General features: G+C 40.4%; 1 protein-coding gene across 4 annotated transcripts in view; it reads left to right on the top strand.

Annotated features, from left to right (window-relative positions):
• The window catches only part of GPATCH1 (G-patch domain containing 1), a 43,863-nt gene that overhangs the window by 22,649 nt on the left and 9,142 nt on the right, over positions 1–12,072 (top strand). For 3 of the 4 annotated variants that reach the window (XM_049702902.1, XM_012538426.3, XM_033413687.2), the window contains 5 exons: positions 536–714; positions 984–1,111; positions 2,103–2,239; positions 2,579–2,745; positions 9,711–9,924. In XM_049702902.1, coding sequence (XP_049558859.1) covers positions 536–714; positions 984–1,111; positions 2,103–2,239; positions 2,579–2,745; positions 9,711–9,924 — 825 coding nt within the window. The remainder of the gene's footprint in view (positions 1–535; positions 715–983; positions 1,112–2,102; positions 2,240–2,578; positions 2,746–9,710; positions 9,925–12,072) is intronic. The other variant, XM_049702903.1, reaches the window with a different exon arrangement.

Below are 12,072 nucleotides of genomic sequence, written 5' to 3' on the forward strand. Positions count from 1 at the left end.
CTATGATCTATGAAGTAAATATGGCAAGATTGAGGCAAGAGATTGCTCTTTTACGCAGTAGTCCTTGTGAGAGCTTGTCAGCAAATTAGAGGGGTTGGTTTTCAAAAGCAGATCTTTGTGTACTGTGCCTTAACTCGCACTAAGATTCCACACCCCTAGTGTTTACATGTTAAATTAAAAAAAAAAAAGTTAGAGAAAGGAGTGTTTTCTGCTCAAACTTAGGAATATAATTAGGATGAATTTTCACTGTCTGGGACTGGTAATAAGTTCCTTGCTTTGAAAATTTAATCAAGCATTAATCCCCAAATGTTTTTCTCTGCTATATACAGTAGACAGAATTCAATAAAAGCATCATTTTGAGGGAGGGAGCAATATTACCTGCCAAGTACCTCCCGCCATGCTCTTAAAAGCCAGGATAATGATTATGTGTTTCCTCTGGTGAAAACTACAGGGATACAGTGGTGCCCACTAGATGTTCTCCTTTAAGTTCCCCATTTTTCCTAGGAGTGAAGCAGTTTCTTGTTCTCTACCCTAGATGCTCTGGAATGTTGTCTTGATCCCAGTATGACAGAGTGGGAGCGACGCCGTGAGCGGGATGAGTTTTCTCAGGCAGCCCTGCTGTATGTGTCTTCCCATTCGACTTTGTCCTCCCGGTTCACTCATGCCAAGATGGAAGACGATTCAGAGCAGGTGGAAGTCCCTCGGGACCAAGAGGTCTGTCGCCATCATTCCCTATGTGGTGAATTTTAAAATTAAAACACTGTATAGCTAAAGACGTTAAATCCCTCAGTGAAAAGACCAAAATACACATGGCACTGTAGAATAAGAAATGGCTTTATGCTTTTAGCTTCCAGTGTACTTTAGCAGAAATGTAGCATAAGCCGTTCTGAAATTTTGGAAGATTGTTTGCAAACTTGTAAATGGAAAAGCAGACAGGTCAGTTTTGTGGCCACTTGATGAAACAGATGACTGTCTTTTCCCAGAATGACGTCAGTGACAAGCAGTCGGCTGTGAAGATGAAGCTGTTTGGGAAGCTTACCCGAGACACATTTGAGTGGCACCCTGACAAGCTTCTGTGTAAGAGGTTTAATGTCCCTGACCCATATCCAAGGTAAGTTGGATAAACCTGCCCTTACATCAGTACTTATTCCCCTGTATTAAAGCTAACTCTCCACCTACATATTCACTTAAATTTCCTTTTTCTAGATGAACTTACTTGTAAATGCTTGGAGCTGCAGACTTCGCAGATTTAACTTCTATTAATTTGTTACTAAAAAAAAAAAAGCAGACATCCAGGTAGCAAAGATAGGAAACTCAGATACACCAAGTTACAGAAACAATGTCTGTCTAATTTGCCACCTTTTTAATCACACACAGAGAGTTTACATTTGAAATGAAACTTACGTTTTCTGATTCTCTATACAAGTTCAGTACCTTCTTATTTGATTATAAACACCACAAGAAAGAATATACAGTTGAATCAGAGACTTTGTCAGAAAATTGAGGTATATTTTTAGCAGTGGAACTTTTCCTTCATGGAAATCCATTGTCAAAGTTAAATTCTAGGGCTTCCCTGGTGGCACAGTGGTTAAGAATATGCCTGCCAATGCAGGGGACATGGGTTCAAGCCCTGGCCTGGGAAGATCCCACATACCGTGGAGCAACTAAGCCTGTGCGCCACAACTACTGAGCCTGTGAGCCACAACTACTGAAACCCACGCGGCTACAGCCCGTGCTCCGCAACAAGAGAAGCCACGACAATGAGAAGCCCACACACCACAACGAAGAGTAGCCCCCACTCGCCACAACTAGAGAAAGCCCGTGTGCAGCAACAAAGACTCAACGCAGCCAAAAATAAATAAAAAAAAAAAAAGTTAAATTCTAGCTCTTACTATAATAATAAAAAACTCATGGCTCCTAAAGTCAGACATTCCAAATTCTAAAATTGCTTTGAGAAGCAAAAACATCTTAAGGGACCTTTTCAACCAAGTAGAAGAGCTACTGGTGAACAACATGAGATGGACAGCCTTATAGGAATTGGATTTTATCCTCACAGTTGTTATTAAGATTATTTATATATATGTTTCCTTTTCAACCCCCAGTTCAACTTTAGTTGGCTTACCAAGAGTGAAACGTGACAAATACTCAGTCTTCAACTTTCTGACAGTCCCAGAGACAGCTTCCTCACCTGCAACTCAAGCATCAAGTGAGAAAGTTCTGCAGCACCGAGGTCCCGACAGTGAGTAGGGCTTCCCCAGGTCCGTGGTCTCCACCCCTAGTCTGTCGGGAAGACAGAAGTAAAGGGTCATCTTGTCATAGGGGTACACGTAGTGTGAACCCTCCTTCCATTAAAAGAATCGTTCATATGAATACATTAGCTCGTGCTAAAGTGGTCCAGATACACACTGTTTTGGGTTGGAGCTCTGCTTCAGCATCTGCCACATTCCCAGCACCTTGCACAGTGCCTGGACCATACATAGTAGGCTCGTTGATGTTCTTGAATGAATTAAAGAACCATAATGCAGAGCTTGCCTTTTGCTTGCTAATTCTAATGTTAGGTCTATGTCCTACCTTTCAGAATCAAGAAAACCATCCAGATGGGATACATCCAAACAAGAAAAGAAAGAAGATTCCATTAGTGAATTTTTAAGTTTGGCTAGATCAAAAGTTGGTCCACCTAAACAAGAGTCCAGTCCATTAGTAAACAAAGAGGAAGAGCATACAATGGAATCAGTCTCAAATGAGGTATTTGGGGCTCTCAAGTTCTCTTTGCCAGGCTGACTGTGGCCTTTGCCTTTCTCTGTGGTGATGCTTTTTGTCATTCGATAGCAGTGGTCAGCGGACTTTTGCTGTGAAAGGCCAGATATTAAATATTTTAGGCTTTGTGTGCCATACGGTATCACAACTATTCATCTTTGTTGTTGAGTGTGAAAGAAACCACAGGCAATGTGAAAAAATTGAGTACATCTGTGTTCCAGTACAACTTTATTTACAAAAACAGGCAGTGGGTTGGATTTGGCCCATGGGCAGTAGTTTGCCCACATCTGCTGTACAATTCACCAATTTCGGTCATAGCCTTAATCATTTGAGGAGAGGTTATAAACTTCTCTGCCTAGAATGGCTTTCACTTAGCATCAACCACTGAAACAAAATTCAGTGTATTGTATAGAAAATATGATTTGCCAAGTAACAAGTAATCCCTTTTGTGGAGAGTATAGAGAAATTATCCGTTGGATATTTTAAAAGAATTACTGCCTAGGGCTTCCCTGGTGACGCAGTGGTTGAGAGTCTGCCTGCCGATGCAGGGGACGCGGGTTCGTGCCCCGGTCCAGGAGGATCCCACATGCCGCGGAGCGGCTGGGCCCGTGAGCCATGGCCGCTGAGCCTGCGCGTCCGGAGCCTGTGCTCCGCAATGGGAGAGGCCACAACGGTGAGAGGCCCGCATACCGCAAAAAAAAAATAAAGAAAGAAAGAAAAAAAAATTACTGCCTAAATAGTTGAGTTGAACTTAATAAAAAGTTGGTTTTATTTCTAATAGCCTCATTAAAATTATTTTTTAAATTAACATACATTCAACTTGACTTAAAAAAAAACTGCAGTACAGTGAGTTGTTATACATATGTAGATTCATGGAACCACTACCACAATCAGGAGGCAAAATGATACCATCACCCCAAGAAGCTCCCTCATGCTGTCCCTTCATAGTCATACCCTCCCCTCACCCCAAGCCCCAGTCAACCATTGAGCTCTCCTCTGTCTCAATAGTTTTGCTCCTTCCAGAACGTTACATAAATGAAATCAGATGATATACATACGTAGCCTGTTGAAACTGGCTTCTTTCACTCAGTGTCATACGTTTGAGATTCATCAGTACTGTGTGTGTATCAGTAGTTCCTTCCTTTCTATTGTTTAATGGTATTTCACTGTATGGGTACACCACAGCTTGGTCCATTCACTCTTTGAGGACATATGGTTGTTTCCAGTTTCTGGCTATCATAAATAAAGCTGCTATGAATATTCATGTGGAAATTTGTATATGAACATAAGTTTACACTTCCCTAGTGTAAATACCTAACAGTGGGATTACTGGGTAAGAGCTAAATATAGATGTAACTTTATAAGAAACTATCAAACTTTATTCCCAAGTGCTTGCTTCATGTATTTCGAAACTCTCTTGTTAGGTGCATACACATTTAGGATAGTTATATTTTTTTTTGATGAATTGACCCATTCATCATTATGTAATAGTACTCTTTATCCCTGATTATTTGCATAGTATGTATTTCTCCATCTTTTCACTTTTAATCTATATGATTATATTTAAAGTGGGTTTTTAATAAGCAACATGTCATTGTCATTAGGTGCTTTATTTTTAAATACATTTTGATAATCTGTATGTTTTAATTTTTGTATGTTTTGACCGTTTGTATTTAATGTAACTTGTTGATGTAATTTGGATTTTGGCCTGCAGTTTTGTTTGTTTCTATTCCCACTCTTTCTTGTTTCTCTCTTTCTCCTTTCCTACCTTCTTTTGTATCACTTCAATAATTTCTAGTTCTCCATTTGAATTTATCTATTATATATTTTTTCACTCTATTTTTGCAGTGATTGCTCTAGGGATTGCAATATACATACTTAACCTTTTCACCATGTATTTAGGATCGATATTTTACCACTTCAAGTGGAATAGACAATCCTTACCGTCCCTTTACTCTCCCTGCTTTACGTTGTGGTCTTATATGTTACAGTATATATATAGTGAAAACCTCATCAGACAATATTTAAATTTTTGCTTTCAGTTGTTATACACATTTTAGAGAACTGCTGAGGAGATAATGGTCTATTTGATTTACTTGGATCTTTATCATTTCTGTTCCTGAAGTTCCAGGTTTCCCTCTTTTAAAAAAAATTTTTTTTAATTCTTTTATGTTTTTGGTTGTGCTACGCAGCATGTGGGATCTTAGTTCCCTGATCAGGGATTGAACCCATGCCTCCTGCAGTGGAAGTGTAGAGTCTTAACCACTGGACCACCAGGGAAATCGCAGGTTTCCTTCTCTTATCGTTTCCTTCTGTCTAAGGAACTTCCTGTAGCATTTCTTTTACAGCAGTTCCAACAACTAATTCTCCTAATTTTCTTTCATCTGAGAATATCCTGTATTCCATCTTCACTCCTAAAGGATGTTTTTGCTGGATGTAGAGTTCTGGGTCAACAGGTCTTTTCTTTTAGCTCTTTAAAAATGTTGTGCCACTTCCTTCTGGCCTTGTAGTTCCTGATGAGAAACCTACAGTCGTTCACATTGTTGTTCCTGTCCTTGTAGTGATGTGACTTTTCCTCTGGCTCCTTTCAAGATTTTCACTTTGTCTTTGGTTTTTAGCTGTTTGGTAGTGATATATCTGGGTGTGCATTTCTTTGAGATTATTTTGTTTGGGGTTTTATGAATTTCTTGAATCTTTAAGTTTGTCTTTGACCAAATTTGGGGCATTTTCAGCCATTATTTTATTCAAATATATTTTCTGCACCACACTCTCGTGCCTCTCCTGAGACTCTGATGACATAAATGTAATACTTTTTGAATTCGTCCTATAGGTCTTTGAGCCTCTGTTCTGTTTTTCACTCTCTTCTTTTTCCTTTCTGTTGTTTAAATCAGGTAATTTCAATTGATCTGTCTTCAAGTTCACTGAGTCTTTCCTCTGTCATCTCCATTCTGCTATTGAGCCCTGAATCTTTGATTTGGGTTATTGTATTTATATCTTTTATTTCTTTGCTGAGACCTTTTTTTAATCTTTTCTTCATTTGTCTTTATTCTTGGAGCAGGGTCATAATAGCTGCTTTTAAAGTCTGTCTCGTAATTCCAACATGTTTGTCGTTCTGGTTCTTGTCATTTGGGGTTGGTGTTTGCTGGTTATCTTCTGCAAGTTGAGATTTTCCTGGTTGTTTGTGTACCAAGTAACTTTGGCTTGTACTCTGGACACTTTGAATATTATGTAATGAGACCCTGGGTCTTGTTTAAATTCTAAGGAGAATGTTGCCTTTTTGTTTTGTTGTTTTATTTTGCTTTAGCAGACAATTGACCTAATTAGGTTCAGGCTACAAGTTCCAACCCATCTGGGTTGAAATGTCCTTCCGTTTTCAAAGCCTTTATAGTACTCTTCAGATCTTTCCTGTATGTGCTCTTCCTGGTGGTTATTCTGGGACCTGGCTGGTAGTTAATCCCATAGTTCTGTTATCAGAGGCTTTGATTTGCTCATGGAATCAGATCCATGAGCTCAGAGGTGAGCGAGAAGCTCATAAACCACTATATAGGATCACCCTCTTGAGCTCCTCCTCTTCGTGATCTTCCTGACATTTTCTTCTTCTTTTTTTTTATAAATTTATTTTATTTATTTATTTTTGACTGCGTTGGGTCTTCGTTGCTGTGTGCGGGCTTTCTCTAGTTGCGGCGAGCAGGGGCCACTCTTTGTTGCGGTGTGCGGGCTTCTCGTTGCGGAGCATGGGCTCCAGGCGCGCGGGCTTCAGTAGTTGTGGCTCGCGGGCTCTAGAGTGCAGGCTCAGTAGTTGTGGTACATGGGCCCAGTTGCTCCACGGCATGTAGGATCTTCCCAGACCAGGGATTGAACCTGAGTCCCCTGCATTGGCAGGCGGATTCTTAACCACTGCGCCACCAGGGAAGACCCATTCCTTACATTTTCTGACTCTGGGCTCCCCCTTCAAGTCTTCCAGTCAGAAAGCTGGGACTTTAGTTTGCCTGCTCAGCCTTGCACTTCCTGTGACTGTTTCTGCCTGGAGTCAAGTGGCAAGAGGGCAGGAAGGGGAAAACAGCAATAGGATGCACTCCAGACCGTTCGGACCACAGCTCCTGTGGTCAGAGGAAAGGGTTCCCCTCCTTCAGAGGCTGGCAGCTGCAGCCACTACCCATGCCACCACGGATTTGGAAGCACTCCATTTGGGTTTTAATGGCATAAAACCCTAACCAGGGATTCTGGCTCTGTGATATGGTCATTGGATTAGAAAGCCTTCTAGATTTTCTCAGAGCAGTTGAGATAGTATTTAGATAATTGGGCTGGGATGTCTTGGTTCTTGCTTTTTCACTTATTAGCTTGTGACCTTAGGAGGGTCTCTTCCCCTTTCTGGGTTATTTAGTTTCTTTCCCCGAAAGCTTTCTGAGACAGCACAAATGTGAATGTGCACACTTCTGGTGGAAGGTGTGGGGTGGTGAGGGAGCTTTGCGGATACAGTCATGTGTGTTTGGTGTGCGTTGTTGTTTAATTTCAGTACAGCTCCTATTATATTCCGAAAAAAATCAAAACAAAAAAGATCAGCTTCTGTAGTTATCTGAGAGTTGAATATCTCATGTACTCATGTACATTTATTAATGTAGACACTATTAAAGGCCAAGACTGTCTGCAAACACTGTCATTCAGTTACGGTCCATGCATGTGACGTTGGTATCTGTGGTTTGCCATAAAGGTGTATGATCCATGGCTTTTCTAGGGAATTGTGGCCATGATTTCCTGTGTTTTACTGTCAGCCTCTCTCTCCTGACATTTTCTATAATTTTTAAAATTTTGAAACAATCTTAAAAGTTTAAATACAGTACAGATAATTTTGTTTCCTGAACCACTTGGGTATAAGTTGCCAACCAGATGCCCTGTCACACCTGTGTTTCCTTTAAAGAAGGGCATTTTCTTATATAAGCACAGTACATCTATCAAAATCAGGAAGTTAACATTGATACATTACTGCTGTCCAATCCTCAGACCCATTCAGGTTCCACTAGTTGTCCTAATAATGTCCTTTATGGCAAAAGAATTCAGCTCAGCATCACTTGTTGCATTTAGCTGTCATGTCTCTTTAGTCTCCTTCAGTCTGGAACAGTCCCTCAGTATTCCCTTGACTTCCATGATCTTGATACTTTTCCTTTAAATTTATTTTTTAAATTTATTTTAAAAATGAAATTTAATTTTTTAAATTTAATTTTTTTTTTTTTTGGCCAAGCCGTGCGGCATGTGGGATCTTAGTTCCCTGACCAGGGATCGAACCTGTGCCCCCGGCATTGGGAGTGCGGAGTCGTGATCTTGTTACTTTTGAAGATTACAGGCCAGTATTTTGTAAAATACCCCTCAATTTGGGCTCATCAGGCGTTTCCCCAGGATTAGATTCTGGTTCTGCATTTTTGGCAGGAACACCTCAGAAGGGATGCTGCTGTGCTTTCGCTGTGTCCTGCCAAGTAGAACACGACGATGATTTTTCCCGTTACTGATGTTCACTTTGATTATTCGAGTAAGGTGGTGTCTGCCAGACTTCTCCACTGTGAAGTCAGTCTTTTCCCCTTTGTAGTTAAGTACTTTTATTTATCCATTTCTTATTAATTTGTACTTAATACACATTTAAGAGCTTTGAAATATATAAATACCCTGTCCTTCATCAAACTATTTATGTCACTGTGGACCCACGGTTTCCTATTTTATCCAGAGGGATAATTCAGTACTATCATTATTTATTTTAATGCTCCAATTGTGCTAGTTTGGTTAGTTGAAGCCCCTTCAAGTTGGCTTCTGTGTCCAGTTGAAATGTCCCTTTTACCCTCTGAGCATGTCCTCACTTTCTGGGCACAGTAAGATGTTCTGGCCTCATCTTTTTATTTCTCAGCCCCAGCTCTAGAATCAGTCCTTACTCCAAGGTGTCTTGGTTATTTTTAGTGGGCAATGGTATGCTTTTCTTCCTTAATTTTTTTCTATGAAAAGGGTTTACTTTAAAATCATAAATTCCACTATATTGTGTCGGTTTTCCTCACGTGCATATTTGTAACTCTGCTTCAGAAATTGGAGGTGGTGTGGGACTGGGGAGGGACCCCAGGCCGAGAGCAAGGAGAGCTTGGTAGAGTCCAGACCCACCATGGGCACGTAGCATGCGTGTGTCGGTGACAGAGCCTCTTGTCGCCCTGACCCACGTTCTTCAGTGGTAAAATGGAAGGACTGAAGTGGGTTCTGATCTAGGCCAGTCCTGGGCTCTCTCGTCACTGCTGTTCACACTTAGCACGTTAGATCACCCCATGTCTGTCTGGTGATTAGCTGTTAGGACGTGGGAGCCATGTCTTCTTCATACCTTTGCTCCTTGTTTATAGAATGGAATGTATACCAAGTCACTGCCTCTTTATTGGCTCACCTGACTCTCCATACCTGGGCTGCTTTTAGGAAGGGTGACGTGTAATTGCAGAGGGGATCTCCAGGACCATTTTGTTGGCTTGTTCTCGGTGCCTTCCCCATTGTGTGGAGGCCCCCAGTTTTCTCTTCAGCACTTTTATACGAGTACACTGTCTTCACTACCTTTCATGTGGGACCTCTGAAGGCTCAGATAGACTTTTGAAAACAGGACAGAGGCACTGTGCTAGTCCCTACTCCTTTTTCTGGTTCCTTTGCAATTCTGATTAATGACCTGTTTCCACATATAGCTTCAGCTGCTTCTACCAGTCAGCACAATATACAGGTGTTGAATCAGAAGCACCACAAAAATGATGCCATGTGAGCCATCATTGTTTAGTTAGGCAGTGCGTGGGTGTGGAGACCCATGTAAATGAGCACAAACATAAGTATGTGTGCATATGTGTGCATGCGTGCGTGTGTGTGTGCACGGGTGCCATGTTCCTGAACACGTGTCTCCTTTCACCCTTGCTTCTTCATTTCTGACTATTATGTCACTGTTAATACAGGTAAACAAAGGTGTGGATTCACAGACTGAAGGAGAGGGTAGCCGCCCATCCATGGACTTATTCAAAGCCATCTTTGCCAGCTCCTCAGATGAAAAGTCTTCATCCTCTGAGGATGAGCAGGGCGACAGCGAGGATGATCAGGAGGGTACCAGGGAAGCCGACTTCAAAGGTTCCCAAGAGGCTGACGTGGTGGAAACGTCATCTGTGGCACAAGGTATGTCACATATTTTAGACTTTGGGATCTAAAAAAGAAAACAGTGATGTTTCTAGAGAAGGCACTTTCTTCATTTAGTGTGTAATTTGGAACCAGGATAATTAGCAAGTGATGATTTTTTGATGATGTTTTAATCTTTTGTATTTTTTAAGTTAAAAAAGTTGTATTTAATTATAGTTAATTTACAATATTATATTAGTTTCAGGTGTATAACATAGTGATTCAAAATTTTTGTAGATTGTACTCCATTTAAAGTTGTTATAAAATATTGGCTATATTCCCTGTGCTGTACGATATATCTTTGTATCTTATATATTTTATACCTAATAGTTTGTATTACTTAATCCCCTACCCCTCGTTTACCCCTCCCACCTTCTCTCTCCCCACTGGTAACCACGAGTATGTTTTCTATGTCTGTGAGTCTGTTTCTGTTTAGTTATATTCATTCAGTTTTATTTTTTAGATTCCACATGTAAGTGATAACATACAGTATTTGTCTTTCTTTGTCTGAGCTACTTCACTTAGCGTAATACCCTCCCAGCTCCATCCATGTTGTTGCAAATGGCAAAATTTCATTCTTTCTTATGGCTGAGTAGGATTCCATTGTGTATATACACCATATCTTCTTCATCCATTCGTCTGTTGATGGACACTTAGGGAGCTTCCATATCTTGGCTATTATAAATAATGCTGCTGTGAACATTAAGGTGCATGTATCTTTTCAAATTAGAGTTTTCGGGTTTTTTCTGGAAATATACCCAGGAGTGGAATTGCTGGATCACATGATAGTTCTATTTTTAGTTTTTTGAGGAACCTCTGTACTATTTTCCACAGTGGCTGCACCAATTTACATTCCCACCAACAATGTACAAGGGTTCTCTTTTCTCTACATCCTCACCAACATTTGTTATTTGTGGTCTGTTTGATGGTAGCCATTCTGACAAGTGTGAGGTGATATCAAAACCAGGATGATGGAAAAAAAAAACCACAACAAGATTTATACCAGCAGTTGTCTTTTCATTATGTTGATGGTTTCCTTTGCTGTGCAAAAGCTTTTTAGTTTAATCAGGTCTTATTTGGTTTTTGGTTTTTTAAAAGTATTTATTTAGTTATATATTTATTTATTTGGTTGCACCGGTTCTTAGTTGCGGCAGGCAGGCTCCTTAGTTGCGGCTCCCTGGCTCCGTAGTTGCAGCATGTGGGCTCCTTAGTTGTGGCATGCGAACTTTTAATTGCGGCATGCATGCGGTATCTAGTTCCCCAACCAGATATCAAACCCGGGCCCCCTGCATTGGGAGTGCAGAGTCTTACCCACTGGACCTCCAGGAAGGTCCCTTATTTATTTATTTTTGCTTCTGTTTCCTTGCCTTGGCAGACAGATCCAAAAAAATATTTCTATGATTTATAATCTTTTGTATCTTTAAATGGGGTGGAGCAGAGTTTTTTTTTTTTCTCTCTCTATCTGGTATAAATCTCTGATATATTTTTAGGATGTAGAGATGTGTTTGATAATATTGATTTTCCTACTTATCCTAGTTGAGGAGAATTAAAAAATAGTAAAATTTTCATTTAAAAAATAGCTTCTTTTTTTTTTTAACCTGGTTGCTGATGAGGTGCCAGGATTAGTGGAAAACATTTGGTGATGACATATACAGGGTTGCTTCCTGTTTTCCTCTCTGTAGGGCAGATTGTATGCTCTGGAACAGCCATCAGATGGGCATTGCCTGGCACATAAGTAGCACTTGGTAGATGGTGTCTGTTCTCGTTACAGTGAGTCTAACACCTGGTTAGTAGCCTGTCTCCTTGTTCTCTTTACCCCAGCCAGGAGTTTGGGCATAGGAAAGGAGGCTGTCTGGTGCTTGCAAGGGTGGGAGACTTTTCAGATGTTTGGGTGGGTGGACAGAATTTCCTATCTCAGTTTTAGATTGTTCTGCCTGCCCCTTTCAGTCTGTGGTGGACTTGGGTTTAATTTTTGAGGGCCTTTAACCAAAAAGTTACATAGAGATATAAAATATTGTTTGTTCTTAGGTGATTGCAAATGTCAGCCTATTTTTTTCTTTGTGAGAAAAAAACAACTTATTTTTTTATTACAGAGTCATATATTACTTGAAAAGTTTAAAAATATAGATATATAGGGACTTCCCTGGT

This window comes from Orcinus orca, chromosome 20, assembly GCF_937001465.1.
Source record: "Orcinus orca chromosome 20, mOrcOrc1.1, whole genome shotgun sequence".
Taxonomy (NCBI): domain Eukaryota; kingdom Metazoa; phylum Chordata; class Mammalia; order Artiodactyla; family Delphinidae; genus Orcinus; species Orcinus orca.